Consider the following 14,233-nt stretch of genomic DNA (forward strand, 5'->3'; position numbering starts at 1 on the left):
CTTGTTTTTTGAAGGCAGAAGTATCCAAAGAGCCTAAAGTATCCCTGTTAGTGGCCAGGTCAGCAAAATCAGCCTTCCGCTAATTAAAGGTATAACAGATACTGGGATTTTCAGAGCCACAACAGTGCCTGAAACTCACATTAATTCTAATGGGAAAGTTAATTCAGAATATGCCATTTGCTGTTGAGCTGCCTATGTACTTCAAAAATATATTTTTTCTGCTACAACTTAAAACACACAAATCAGCACACTGTCTGTCAGTATTCACCGCACAGTAACGGGATACCAGAGCAGGTATAGCGAGAAAGTATGCTCATTCAGAGGTCAGCAGAGAAGGAAAGTCTTCAGCAAACTCATCCCAGACATACAAAATCCCTGCCCTCTGTGGGGAGCACAGGCATATACAGCTGCCTGGTATCCAGCTTTCACAACATGGGGATATTTACCTGAGTCGGGCAGCTGAGGACAATGTCAGCAGTGAAGTCAAATGAGTCAGATTTCTGGCCTACAGGCTGCAACTAGGAAGGAAAGCAAAACAAAACAAAAAAACCCCACACCATTGTAGCCGTCTCAGTTCATCTTACATTTGTGTAACAATTCTCATCAAAGGAATTTAAACACCACTTTTAGATTTAAAAAAAAAAAAAACTGCTCGCATTTACTGACCTTGATTTACCCAAGGCCAAAATGCTACTCAGAAGGAACATGGCAACTGCGTAACAAAACAGCAGCTCTAGAAAGAAGTTTAAAATGGGAAGTGGAAAGCTATGCTGGATCAGCTTAAACTCCAGGAGGATTTTGGCAGGCACATGAAGTTCCTTGGAATTTTGCCAGGAGGCAAGCTTGTAAACTCTGTTCTCTTGCATAAAAGAGAAGATGCTAAGAATCCCTCTGTTCTTAATGCTAAGCTGCATGATGGCGTCTCCAACAAAAGACTGTTTATGTGCAGAAGACTAAACAAAATTTAAATAGAGGTACTACTTGATGACTGCAGACAATCATGTTAGCTGCTAAGACATTACCTGGAAGCACATAGAAGATAACATCCAGAATCTGAGATACTGCTTCTGACTGTAGTGCTAATACTCCTACTGCACTCAACACTAACTAAATGGGATTGCCTGAGCAACCAGTAACAACTCATTGTTGCTAGATTTGATTTGTTTCCAAAGGTAGTAAAGTTAATTTGAATTAAAACTACTTTAATTCTGAGTGATACACTCACAATACAAGGATTTAAGACACTTCTAAGTAATCCATTTTGAATTGACATACACTGTGAACGATTCTTTATTTGGTAGTTTTTCATTTAAGATCCCTATTAAGTAGTGTCCTGACTTTCATGACAATGGGTGAAATGGATTTCAAGCTGCTAAGGTGAAATCAGGAATGACAAATCGTGCGCTGACAGCACCTCTCCCTTCCCTGCAGCCTCTGAGAAGTTAGAGCTTCTAGGTTGAGAGCAGCCAGAAATGTGGGAGTATCTGACTGGGAAAGAGCGAGCAAGCACTGGGGCCCCATTAGCAAGTTAGACTTACCCAGGTCCTCATTGCAACGTTTTTTACAAAATTGTAATGATAGTCAGGTCAAGCTAAAGATTGTACTGGGAGCAGAGCTTGTCACCTTACCATAGCATTCCAGAGAGCCTTGGCAAGCTGAGAATGGCCCTTCTGGCTTGGATGGAAGCAGTCAGGTGCAAAGTAGGAGATATCAGGATGCCCATCCTACAAATGAAAGCATAAGGGACATTTAAGTGCAGAAGAATTCACCAAGCTCCAACTGTGGATTGCTGAGGATGGATCAGAATCAGTAACAGAAGATGCATTCTACTTGCCCTTGCCACTCCAAAGGAGAAAGCCTCATTAGTAGCTGGAGATAAACAGCATGCTTTGGCAGGCCCACTAGCTACCAGAAATGCTTAACTAGAAATGCTTATGCACATCCAATATCAGATCCACGAGGAAGAAGCATAACCATAGTTTTGAGTTTGATCCCTAGTCTCTCTCTAGGTTCTGTGATAAAGGTGGGTTCCCTCATGAGCACATCACCAGATCTGGCTACCCAGTCACCATTTTGCTCTGCAGTATCCTTACATGTGAATGAGTATTTTATGGATGCTGTACCAGAAGGAATAGGAAGGAATCCACCAGTCTTCTCACAGTTGTGTTAATTCTATGAGTTTGAGAGGAGCGAAAAGCAAGAAGTGTCCAAGGGAAGGCTGCCAAACTGACCACGTATACCAATAAAAACTCCTTTATGACCACCCCTGTACTTTAATACAGATACTGGAGCATCTTAAGGAGAAGTTTGGACATTTAAATAAAGTCTTTTTGGTCATCACAGTCTTTCCTCAAAACTTGGCCAGGTTTTGATTCAGTGTGTTTGGGCAAGCTACTACCAAAATTTGAATCTATATTAGATCTTTTGCCACGTTAAGAGGCAGAGTTTTTAGTTCAGAAACTTCTGAATTTTGTGTGAGATAAGAAAAAACACCACCCTGAACCTTCTTAAAATCTGAATTAATGCTTGTGAGACTATAAAAAATGTTCAGAAGTATTTTCTCCTTCTACATTTACTTCTGTGTTTCTCACTTTAGTGCCAAAGCCCCTGAGGATGGCTTTTCGCAGGAGCCAGCTTCATCAAAAATTAAAGCCTGTTTTTCCTTCCCCTTTCCCTGTGAAGTTTTCAACCAGTTTTCCAAATGTAAGAGCTTTGTCTGGAGCAGTAAATTAATTTTTCAAAATTGTCACTAGCTTTTGCTGGCATTTTCAGGATCACACTGGTTTGATAATACCACTGCAATCCTTATTCAACATTTTGCCCCATCTGTATTTTGTTCCAGGTGAGATAAGGAAGTACAGTTGTATCTAAAAATTAGCAAGCGGAGTTTCAGTTTCAGAGAAGGTTTGGGTCACTTCCCAGATTCATAGTTTGCTGGGAGGTTACTCAAAGAGCTGAAATATAGTTGCCAATAATAGGAAAGATCGACTACCACCTCTAGTCTGTACGTAAACTTATTCTACAGATTCAGACAGAAAGTGAAGTTAAGGGACATGAAGAGCTGTCTCCAGTGAGTAACACAGCAAGGTTGCTTTAAGAATTGTAACTTAATATCTCTGTATTTTATTAATCATGTTGTATTTTGGGAAAGAAAAATATTTGCATAACTTGAGAACACACACAAACCAACCTCTTAACTCAGCTTTTGATTCCTTTTCCAAAACGGCAACTTATATTGACAGCACAATATGTAAAACAAAGAACTGATAATCTAATCTACTGGGCCAAAAGGCAACAAGTTCTAGTAAGAAAAGCACACGACAAGCTGAAATAATTGTGCGTACTGTCTCTAAAGGCTGGGTGCCTGCACTTAGTTCTTTGTATTCAGAAGTCTCTTTATACCATACCTGATCAAGAGGAATCTTGGGATTTTGGAAGGAAGTCTGGATGACCACTGTGAAATTGTCATGAGTGTCATATCTGCCAGACTCCACCAGCCTTTGAATACCAAGCTGCAAGAAACAAAAAGAGACACCAATATCCCATCAACATCTGTGCATAACAATTTTTGTTGTTTTTTTGCTTTTTTTTGTTGTTTGTTTGTTTTTGAGGGAAAAAGCAAAGAATCAGGAGGAAGCTTTACTTGTTAACTGAAATAGCCAGAGACACTGGTAAAAGGTAAGCCTTGAAAAAGTGGCTAAGAAGGCTGGAACTGGCTGCAATTGCTTGTGAGAAACAGGATTTTGGTGACTGAACTCCTACCTATCCATCTGCATTAGGAAATGGTATTTTTCTGAAGAATTGCTTCAATTTTCATCATATGGTGCTCTGAATAACATCAAATTACTTCCTTCATAACTCATATGGCTCTCCTAGGTAAAGTATTGCTATGATTTGCTATAAACAAACAGTTTGCTTGGTAGTGAAGAGTTCATCTCAACTGGAAGCAAAGTAACTGCACCATTCTTGATAAACATACCTGGTAAGCTTTAGTGGCTTCCCTCACCATTGTTAAGTTTTCTGAGTTTTCTTCTCCTGTGAGAACACAACTACACAGATAACTGGGAGGAATTAGAGGAGAAAACAAGAATAAAGAGAATTAGAGACATGAGATTGCAAAAGTGGTTCTTCGCCACCCAACATCCTTATGACATGGTAGTAACATTTGTATGTTACATACACATAACATCCTTATGACATGGTAGTAACAAAGGACATTTGTACATTTTTCTATCTGTGAAATGTCTTACTGTCCTTGCCATAGCTTACAATTTCAAACCTCAGTCTTATTTACTGTCTCATACGAATTGTACTGTACACTGTGCTGAAGCCAATTTGTCCCACTCATTACATCCAGGTATCCAAAGTCCCTGCATCCTGACACAGGTGCATGCCATTTCCTCTGGAACTAGAGAAGATACCATTAAAATGTACTGGTTATATATTACCTCTGAGCTGTTATCTTTTCAAGGCATCAGTGTGAGCAAAGAATGTAATTACATACTGCAATAATGCTCTCAAACAAGAGATACCTGTCTACTCTGCAAATACACCACATTCCCCCAAAATACTAGAAAATCTAAATACTTTTGGAATTCAACTCCATCTTGAGGTATCCTGTATCAGTAACTTTAATCCAAGCACACTGAAGCATAGTTTATATAGATTATGACACAATTTAGACAGCATTTCAACCAAGCCTGAATTTACCCCTAATCCTGATAAGTCTTCCCAGGTCCATACAAAATCCTAGTGCAGCTAGGACTTTCCAGCCCCAGCCAAAATCCCATGCAAGTGCTGTCACCTCTGATGTAAACACTGGGTAGGCATGTTCTCTCTACTGTTAATCTAATCAGCCTCACACACTTTTATTCTTAACCAAGTGATGCACAGCCCAAGAATCCAAAACTTCTGCTTCCTAATAGTAGCTCAAAGTGCTTTATTTTATATAACTGTAACATCAGAAGTCCTTATATGCCTCAGCTACCTAAATAAGTAACCTCATCACTGCTTGGCACAGGCAGCTCAGTCCTCCAGACTCAAATTTGATCAAAGAACATCTCTGTACCACTGTACCAACACTAGTCTGATGTTACTTGTACTCTACAGTCAAAGAGTAAGGAGCTGCTTGAAATACTTGCAGCCAATAAAATGAATGTACTTATGAGCCTTTTAGGTCAAAGCTAAGATAAGGAAACTACACTGGGCAGGATCGTGTCAGCACTGGATGTATTGTCCACAGGACTGTTGTACTATGGACATATCTCTGTGCAGTTAAAGAAGCATGGAATGAGAACTTTATCATCGCAGACAGTAAATTCAAGTACAAAAGAAAGTCAAACAAGCCTTACTCTGACATGTAAGTGGGGCACTGAACTTCAGTATCCACAAAAATCTGTCTCATATGGAGGATGTCCATTACTCCAACTAAACTCACTAGAGCTCTTGGTACCTGAAAAGAAAGTCAGACTTCAGCCTAGAAGGAACTATATACACAGTCCACAGTGCATTTATTTTACCCCAAGTCCAGCCATTTAACACTCCTTCCCTTTCTCCCTCTTTAGAAGGAAAAAATATATATATCAAGGAAATCGCTCACAAAATTTTGACTCAACTGTTGAACTCTTTCTGGTACCATGATTCAATCTCACTGTCTCTCATTTCAGATAGCATCTCACTAGTCTTAGATAATACACAAGCACTAGTTTCTGTGAAAGTCAGTCGAGTACATTCAGTACCAGAACAGAAGAAATCAGTAGAGCTAGTAACAATAAATTACACACCAGCTCAGGCTAGAATGCCAGGACAGTTTCACAGTACTTGCCTGCTCATGCAGAATATCAAGAGTTTCTTGAATTCTACTGGTGAAATTTACAGCTGAGTAATGATCCTGATAGAAGAAGAAGAGAATAGATTATTGCTAAATGGGGACACAAGACATTTGGGTTGCGAGAATAATTCACTTCCTTTTCTGCCATAGTCCTGAGGTCAGGAGAAAGTTCTTACTGCTTTCCAGTTATCAATTATCTAAACATAGGAAGACTTGGTGAAACATTGGGTTTAAAATACAGCTTGTCAATTAGCAGTATGTTCCCTCATGCATCTTCCCTTATACGTACTTCACCTGTACCTAGCATCACCCTACACTATGAGTTATGAGATGATGACAGCCATTGCAGAATGGAATTGATGGCTATTCAAAACATTATTTTTTCTTGGATGTCTAATGAGGCTTTACTAGCAGTGGAGCAGTTACCAGACTGGCTCTTCTATCATGATCAGAGAAGACAAGTGCTTTTACCCCGGAGTAAACCAGAGAGAACATAACCATCTCACTTGGTTGCTGGTAACAGTTTGTATACCAGGGCACTGTCAGCAGCAATCTTCATCAACAAATACAGCAGCTCTATTAGAACGCTCACTATCATCACTGTGAAAGCTGGCTCTAAGGATCTGTGCATTTCCACACTGACATCACAGTCCCCCTATAGTCTTAGTCAACCAGTTCTGCTACTCACAGGGTCTTTGCAATAGTTGCATAGATCATTGCCTCCAATATGCACTGTTATGATTTTCCAGTCAGCACTGAAGTCAATTCTCTGTGTAACAAAGCAGAAAAAGTCTTTGATGTACATGGCATCTTTGTGGATGGATCTATCATGTGAAGCAGCACCAGTTTCTTTTCATGCTGCAAGATTAGAGTCCCAGACAACTTACAGAATCAGTTTTCATTAGTTTCAGGAGAGCTCTTGCTTGGGCTGGTAAGTGCCTATGAAGAAAAGCAACCAGTGAGTGAAAGAAGCACCTCTGTGGAGAGATCAACATTACTGCTCTTTGGACACATTAAATCTATCAGTTGTCAAAGGCCAGGAGATCTAAATGATGATGCAGTATAATCCTCATTTTGCAGTGATCAAATTACATGTTCACATCATTATGAAAAGTCAACAACAAATTGAACCTGAACATAGATTTTACTCAAGTTCAATAATTAACATGGAGCCATAACTTCAACCTTCTATTACACTGCTTAGCTGCTAAAGCAGATGGAAGGCAGACACAGCAATACGCGTATTAGTGGATGGCCTATTTAGAATTGGACTGCTATCAATCTATTCCTCATGGACTGAAATGACAAGAGAATCCCAAGTCCCATTGTTTAACTGATCTCTCAAGTAAAGTTTATGCAGACACCACAGCTCACCCATCGCAAAGCTGAAGCATTTAAAAGTTCACTGTGCACATCTTCCTCGTCAATGTGGCTTGCACCTCAAGTCAATACTTAATTTCCAATTGTGTAAAATGGTCTTGTGCACTTTACCTTTCTAAGTGAATTAAAAATCTGAGTAACTTCCAAGATCTCCCACACAAGTTAAGATGACAGCCTCACTGTTTTCCAACAGCCATGAAAGCACTCTCTTCTACATACACATATATACACAAATATACATACCTTTGTATATATACATATCTTTATTTGTATGAATGTGTTCATAAAATTGCTATTATTTCTGGGTTACCTAGGCTCAACAGTTCAACCTTGCTTGACTGCCCTGACATGCTGATACTTAAATATGCATACAAAAGAGAATGGAAAACGTATGTGGAAACGTTGGCCTTCCAGGCAGCTCTGGAGCATGGGATGAGCTGCATTTCCCTCCAGGTTCTTGTTAGAAACACTTCAGAGACTGCATGTCATTTCTGGAAGCACATCAGCTGACATTAATAGTCATGACGCTTGTTTTGTATGGTAACCAGAGCTTAGCTCTCTTTTGCAATGCTGTATTTAATGTAGGAACAGGACTCTCACCACCCTCCTTCAAACGAATACTGATCTAACACTAACATATGAGTATTTACTGGGGAATGAGCCCTGTCATGCATCTACTTGGGACACAGACACCACACACACAAAAGCTCAGTTCATTATTATCCTTGTCCAAAGTCATAACCTACTTATTTATATCCCAAAGCTATCACAAGCCACTGGTGGTCAAAATTTCCTTCTGCTCACTGTGGAATGACTAAGCTAGGGCATCAACTTCAGTATTGATCCAGAAGAAAACATCCCTTATAGAGCGGACACTCTGCAACAACATTTCTCACGCAGTCACAGAAGCGCTAATCCATCCTGAGCCAATGTAGTCAGTAGACTGAGCATCTTGAATGATACGGCAGCACTGCTTCCATTCTTGAGCTGTAGTCTCCACCAAAATTAGATCTTAAGCAACAGAAGCAATCTGCTGATGTGAAATACAGATATTCACAGCCCTTGTCACCTGTTCTCTCCTCTCAGTCTTAAGTTCTTAACCTCATCATCTGAAATCAGAGATGTAAGCCAGGCTCTGTTTCAGCAACGTTTCAGATATGTCCTTAGCTCCAGCATGCACTCAAGCAAGTTGGCAATGAATGGGGGTGAGCCCAAGAAAGCTACACTGCTGTATTCACCAAGCAGCTCTTCAAAACAGCTACTGATTTCACTGGAATGATCTGTTACATCTGTTTTCCAAAAGCTGGTGAGGGTGCAGAGCTACCAACATTCAGGCACAGCCCCGTACCTCTGGAAAAGAGTTCCAAGACTGGTAACTGTAAGTATGGGCCAGGCAACAACTCTGAAATATCAGTGTTATCTTTCTTTCATGGACTGTTTTTCCCCTGGATCACAGGAGAAGGGATATTTTTGGCTGATAAATCCAGAATGAATAGAAGAGTAGCAGTGGTCCGTGACAATTGTCTTATTCATCTCCTTGTTGGCTATTTACAAAACATGTCTGCAGAATACAGACAGCTCCACTTCTTTATCCTTATCCAGCCCAGCTGCTTGTATGAGGAGAAGACTAATTGGTATAAATGAAATAGATCATTTTCCTTTAGACTAACATCCATCCCCTCATTTCATATTGCTGCCAAATAACTGTCTAATAGTAACGCCTTGGTCACTACTGACACAAACTTCTTTAAGTAATGTTGGTGACTTTACAAGTTGTATATCCTGTTTCAAGTTCTTCCCCCACTCCAAAATTACAAACCAACCACAACACCTGTTTAAGATTTAATCGATACAAAATGCAAGGCAACCGCTAATCTCATTTTTCCCTACAACAAGCAAAACCTAAAGTTATTCTGAGTATGTGCTGCATACAACAGCATGTTGATAAACTGTCCTGAATGGCTGAATCAGAACCTTCACTCCTGCCAGTGTTTCAACCATACATAGAAACAGATAATTCGGTCACTGTTAGGAAACAAAATCCATTCCTTCAAGTATGGGGGCTGTAGGATATGTCAGGGCACCTGGCAGGCCAGAAAATACAGCCATTTATTGAGATAACTAGCGTGACTCAGAAGTTACTCAAGATCTACAGGAGTAATAAACAATACCTGATAAATATTAATAATCACTGCTTAGCTACAGCAAATTTCAACACCTTGCTTGGCTTCTGAATTTCACTTCCAAGGCTTTAATAATCTTTGCTTAGATACAGCAAATTCCAACACCTCACTTGGCTTCTGGATTTCACGTGCAAGGTCTTGATAAATCGTAATAACCATTGCTCAAATACAGCAAGCTCCCAACTCCTCACTTTGCTACTGAATTTCATTTCCCAAACCTCTTTAGGAAGTAAGAGAAATTTTTCTTCAAAGAAACGTAAGATTAAATTACTCAGTTCTGGGTAATATCAGCTAAGAATGTCAAGCCCAGGCAAGATCTTGCCAGAACCTGTGCTCATACTATGACCGAATTCCAGTAGCCATCTGTTTTGTTAATTAAGCAGCACTGGCTCTTTCAAACAGAAGCCAGGGATTTCTAGGATAAGCAGTGTATAAAAGCTCAATTTCTGCTGTCTCCCAGGTGTGACTAAAAGCAAAGAACTAAAGTCTAACAATTCCTATTGCACTGGCAAAACAGGCTACAACTGCACAAGGTCTGCAATGCACCAAAACCTGTGTATGACCAGCAGCGGTTTTCCTTTGAATCCAGACTGTGGATGACTTTCCCCTTCTTTGTTGACCACTTTTGCCTGTCTACCCAGATGCCTGAGGTCACTTATGGGAGATTTTACCTACTTTTTATCCAAGTAACTCTTTACTGATTCACTGCATGCTCATTTTCTGAGAACATCCACGCTCTCAGAAACGTATAGACAGAGACACAGATAAATCACCAAAAAATGTCTGTCAATTTCTAGTTTGAGGATTTCATAACCAGGACAACTGGCTGCATTTGAAAGTTCAGGTATGAAATAAGCCCCTACATTTAATAAGTTTTGAGCTAATTTTCAGCTCCAACTAGACTGGTTTTGCTTGCTGTTCAGAGCAAGTTGTGACAGCGTTTGAAACAGTTGAAAGTGAATTAGATGAAGCATCCATCACCTACAAAGGTAAACCAAAAAGCGACATACTCAGCCTGTGCTCCTGGAACCGCCTGGTTAAGGAATGCGTTTGGGTCATTCTCGCTCCCTGTGCCAGTTGAATAGCCCTCGATCTTAGCATTGAACTCTCGAAAGATATCTGAAAAAGAAAGACAGCAATGAAGAGAAAATGACCACATCTGCTCCCTGCATACAGGGACTGGCACACACCAACACTGCCACAGTACAGCTGCTGCAGCCTCCAATCTGCTTTTTCCATCCAGCAAACAGCAGTGAGAGTGAACTGAGCTTCAGGGGGACTTTAGCCTACCAGGAGCCAGCGTTCAGCTAGGCCTGTTTTGCAGCTGTGCAACACCTCACACTACTGATAAATTTGAAGCAGAAAGCCTCAGACATGGTTCCAGTGAATTCCCACCACGTTCTTAATGCCTCAGCAGTATTTGCCAGCAGGAGGTAGACAGTGAAATTCTGAGATGACAGTGAAAACAGTCTCATGGTAAACTATAAAAGCCACCTTAATTGATAAGACTGAATTTAACCACATTGTAATGAAGGCTTTGTCATAGCACCCAGTGAATCAATTCATTGCTTATAATCAATAAAACATTCTAATTATATTCTTGTCACGTTCTGCTTGTAATAAAGAGTAGCACACAGGAGGACGGTTTATTGGCTCTCTTCATATATATATAGCAGTTATTCCAGTGAATCCAAACTAAAACTCCAGTGGCTTTGCATTAACAACAGCCTGAGTTATGAGAAGCAGCTAGTTTCAGTGAAAACAAAATTATTCCCTGCAAGTCACATGTATGCCAGTTAGCCTGATTTACTAAAGAGGTCTGCTTTCTGCAATCATCTCTTTTTGGAAAAAGATGTGGTGGAATATTTACTAAAAACAAACGTTAATTGCACCTCGAGCATTTTCATAGCAGGCTTATTTAGAAATTCAGACAGCCTTCACCACACAGTTTGAGAGGGGAGAGCGAAATGAAAGGAAAGAAACTTGTAGGTGCTCCTCAGCTTGATCTGCAGAAGCATTTACTTACTAGGCAGGGTTGTTACGTTCTCTAATGAGTCATCCCCTCCAATACTAAAATGAGAAAGAGAAATTCAAGTTGCTCATCTTTTAGCTGGACACAAGCAATAAGGAAAGAGAAAACCTACTACACATCATGAGAAAAAGTGAAGGGTGATTAATTCGATAACTACCAATCTAACAGAAGTGAAGTGCTATTGGGGAGAACATGGCTGAGGTTTCAGTGGGAGAGTCATCTGTCAGAAGGATTTATGTGCATGCAGCTGTGCAGAGGCACAACTAGTCATTATGAAATAGAAGAAAAGCGCGTGAGACAGCTACATATTTAAATGATCAAACCCCAAAGTATTGCAGACTTCGGGGCAGACTTCAAAACCAGTTCCAGCCTCGAGAAGCTGCTCTAAGGCAGCACCAAGCAGCCAGCCCCTTCAGTGACAGGGCTGTAGCAGCACAGCTCCTTCAGTAATTGTGTGTGCTTTCTCCAGCTTTTCAATCGCTGGTTCACACACTGGATTGTGTAGAGGGGTTAGGACAGAACAAAATTTTGTCATTCACTCTCAGCTGAGCTACATCATCATCCGACCTCCAATTTAGTCTTTTACGACTTTGTGTTGCATGTGGTAAAAGTTGTGCAGTTACGCTGTTTTCCACAGTCCTACAAACAATTCAGAAGTGTCAAACATTGAGAAGATCTTCCCAAAGCAACAAGGCCTAACTTGCTTGTATCAGTGATTTTGCTCCAGTGCTGTGGATCTCCAACTCCCTCTCCCACCATAAAGCTACAAACTCACAGGTAGCTGAAGATAAAAGCAAGAGAGCAGTTAAAAGGCTAGCTGCTGAAGATCTGTTGCTGAAAACATTTTGCATAAAGCCAGCTTTGTGACAGATACCGGCCTGATACAGCTTCCAAAGAAACACTAGCCAGAAAAGTTAACCTTTTTCAACTTTCTGACAGCTGAAAGCCCCAGAAAACATGGAAGATAACATTTTTCCCAGAAAAGAAGACATGTCCTCATCACCGTGGCTAAAGTCTTACCTCCATGACAATCCACGGAATTGAGTAGCCAAATCCATGAGACTGTATGAGGCAATTCCCGTGCCAGCCTGGACATCATTTTTCATTAACACAATGAAATTAAAACACAGTTACTAACACAATAGTCATTCATACAAAGTCATTTTATTTACTTTTGAATGCATCTCTTCAAAAGCTTTAGAAAGCATCTGGCCTCCCTCTTGAAAAAATGCATCAATAGTTGTTGTAATTATTTACAAACATCATATTGTATATGACGCACAAAATAAATGACAGAGCAGTGAAACAAAGGCCTTCTTCTCATGGGTCTGGGTGATCTGAGTAACTCATTTACATTGCATTACTCAAGAATGATGGAAAGATCTCAAAGTTGTAAAACTTTCAGGGTAATTATAAGCAACGCAACATTAATCCATCGCAGAAAACAAACGTATCTCAGAAGGAAGTCTTGTAATACATTCACACTGGTTTGAAAAGTATTGTGCTAAACAGATTTATTTATGGTAGTATTAGAACAAGAAGGAAAAGCACTATACATTTTCAGTGAAGAAAGGGGCAAGCTGGCAACGACATCCCTCTTTAACAAAACACAAGGATTCAGAATCAGAGTTTCTGCCAGCTGTGATGCTACAGCATTATACAAAAACAGGATACCAGGCAGTACTTTAGGACAGCACAGTACCAGGCAGATTATTGGCTGCTACCTCAGATTAAGCCAAACTAAGACATCTAGTTGGATATTAGGAAAATTTCCTTCTCAGAAAGATTGATGAGGCACTGGAACAGGCTGCCCAGCACAGGATGCTGGTGGAGTCACCATGCCTGAAGTTATTCAAGATAAGTGTAGATGTGGCACTGAGGGACATGGTTAGTGGGCACAGTGGGGATGATTGATGGTTGGATGAAATGCTCTTAGTGGTTTTTCCCAACCTTAATGATTCTATGATTCTCTCCTCTATGCGAGTTTTATTGAATTAATTGAAGACTGGTATTCAGGAAAAAAAAAACATTAAAGTGCCAAATGCAGTTCATATAGCAATGTACAACTGCTCTTTCTACAAAAACAGATTTTATTACCAGTTTCTACAGACTATACTTAGAAGCAGAAACACATGCAGGGTCTTGGATATTATAATATGACAACTGCAGCTAGATACTATCTTGCATTTGTCAACATTACAGGCTCTCACTGAAATACTGCTATTTATTTTGGTTGCCTCCTGTATGTAGGAGTTTTGGCAACATGCCTGCCAGAGAGTTGTAAAGGCTGCATCGTTTGTATGCACAATATCTTAGTTGTTAAGATTCACATCCAGAGATTCTGTACTCCAATCACATCTTTCTGCCCAGTGTTTCCTTTGAGCTGGTTGTAAAGTTTCAGTCTTTTGCCAGTAGAAAAACATCAGGAATAATGATGTTACAGAAATTTAGTATATCTGGATATTTTTTCCAGCCTATCAAAGATAATCATCCTCAGCTTGATAAAGAAATTAGCTGTGAGTTAAAACAGACAAAATAAGAAGACCGAGTATCTTCTGAAATTGACAAAGTCAGAGGGCTTGTGAACCCCTTCACATCCATAGCTCATTAACGATAAATTTAATAAAAGGCTATTATCCAACATTCTTTAATCACACACCATTCCAGAAAAAATAAACCAGGTAAAAAGGACAGGTTCACTAATCTGATCCTGTTGAAAAAACCTTGGCATGCTGTAACCTAATGCTTATGTTAAGTCCTGTTAATTTCAACATGGTGGGGTCTTTCCTGTCTCTGACTCAGCAAACC

At 40.1% G+C, this 14,233-nt stretch overlaps 1 protein-coding gene and 1 non-coding gene across 3 annotated transcripts in view; both read right to left on the reverse strand.

Moving 5' to 3' along the window:
* PLB1 (phospholipase B1) overlaps positions 1-14,233 on the reverse strand; it is an 80,711-nt gene that overhangs the window by 24,275 nt on the left and 42,203 nt on the right. For both annotated transcript variants that reach the window (XM_040698194.2, XM_040698193.2), the window contains exons 33-43: positions 12,446-12,513; positions 11,420-11,463; positions 10,404-10,512; positions 6,718-6,769; positions 6,519-6,599; positions 5,825-5,890; positions 5,352-5,452; positions 3,980-4,061; positions 3,408-3,512; positions 1,629-1,724; positions 447-518 (exon numbers count right to left, since the gene is read on the reverse strand). In XM_040698194.2, coding sequence (XP_040554128.1) covers positions 447-518; positions 1,629-1,724; positions 3,408-3,512; positions 3,980-4,061; positions 5,352-5,452; positions 5,825-5,890; positions 6,519-6,599; positions 6,718-6,769; positions 10,404-10,512; positions 11,420-11,463; positions 12,446-12,513 — 876 coding nt within the window. The remainder of the gene's footprint in view (positions 1-446; positions 519-1,628; positions 1,725-3,407; positions 3,513-3,979; positions 4,062-5,351; positions 5,453-5,824; positions 5,891-6,518; positions 6,600-6,717; positions 6,770-10,403; positions 10,513-11,419; positions 11,464-12,445; positions 12,514-14,233) is intronic.
* Positions 6,520-6,624, reverse strand: MIR6580 (microRNA 6580). Its single transcript, NR_105448.1, has one exon. It is a non-coding gene; the product is annotated as a microRNA 6580 (primary transcript).

This window comes from Gallus gallus, chromosome 3, assembly GCF_016699485.2.
Source record: "Gallus gallus isolate bGalGal1 chromosome 3, bGalGal1.mat.broiler.GRCg7b, whole genome shotgun sequence".
Taxonomy (NCBI): Eukaryota; Metazoa; Chordata; class Aves; order Galliformes; family Phasianidae; genus Gallus; species Gallus gallus.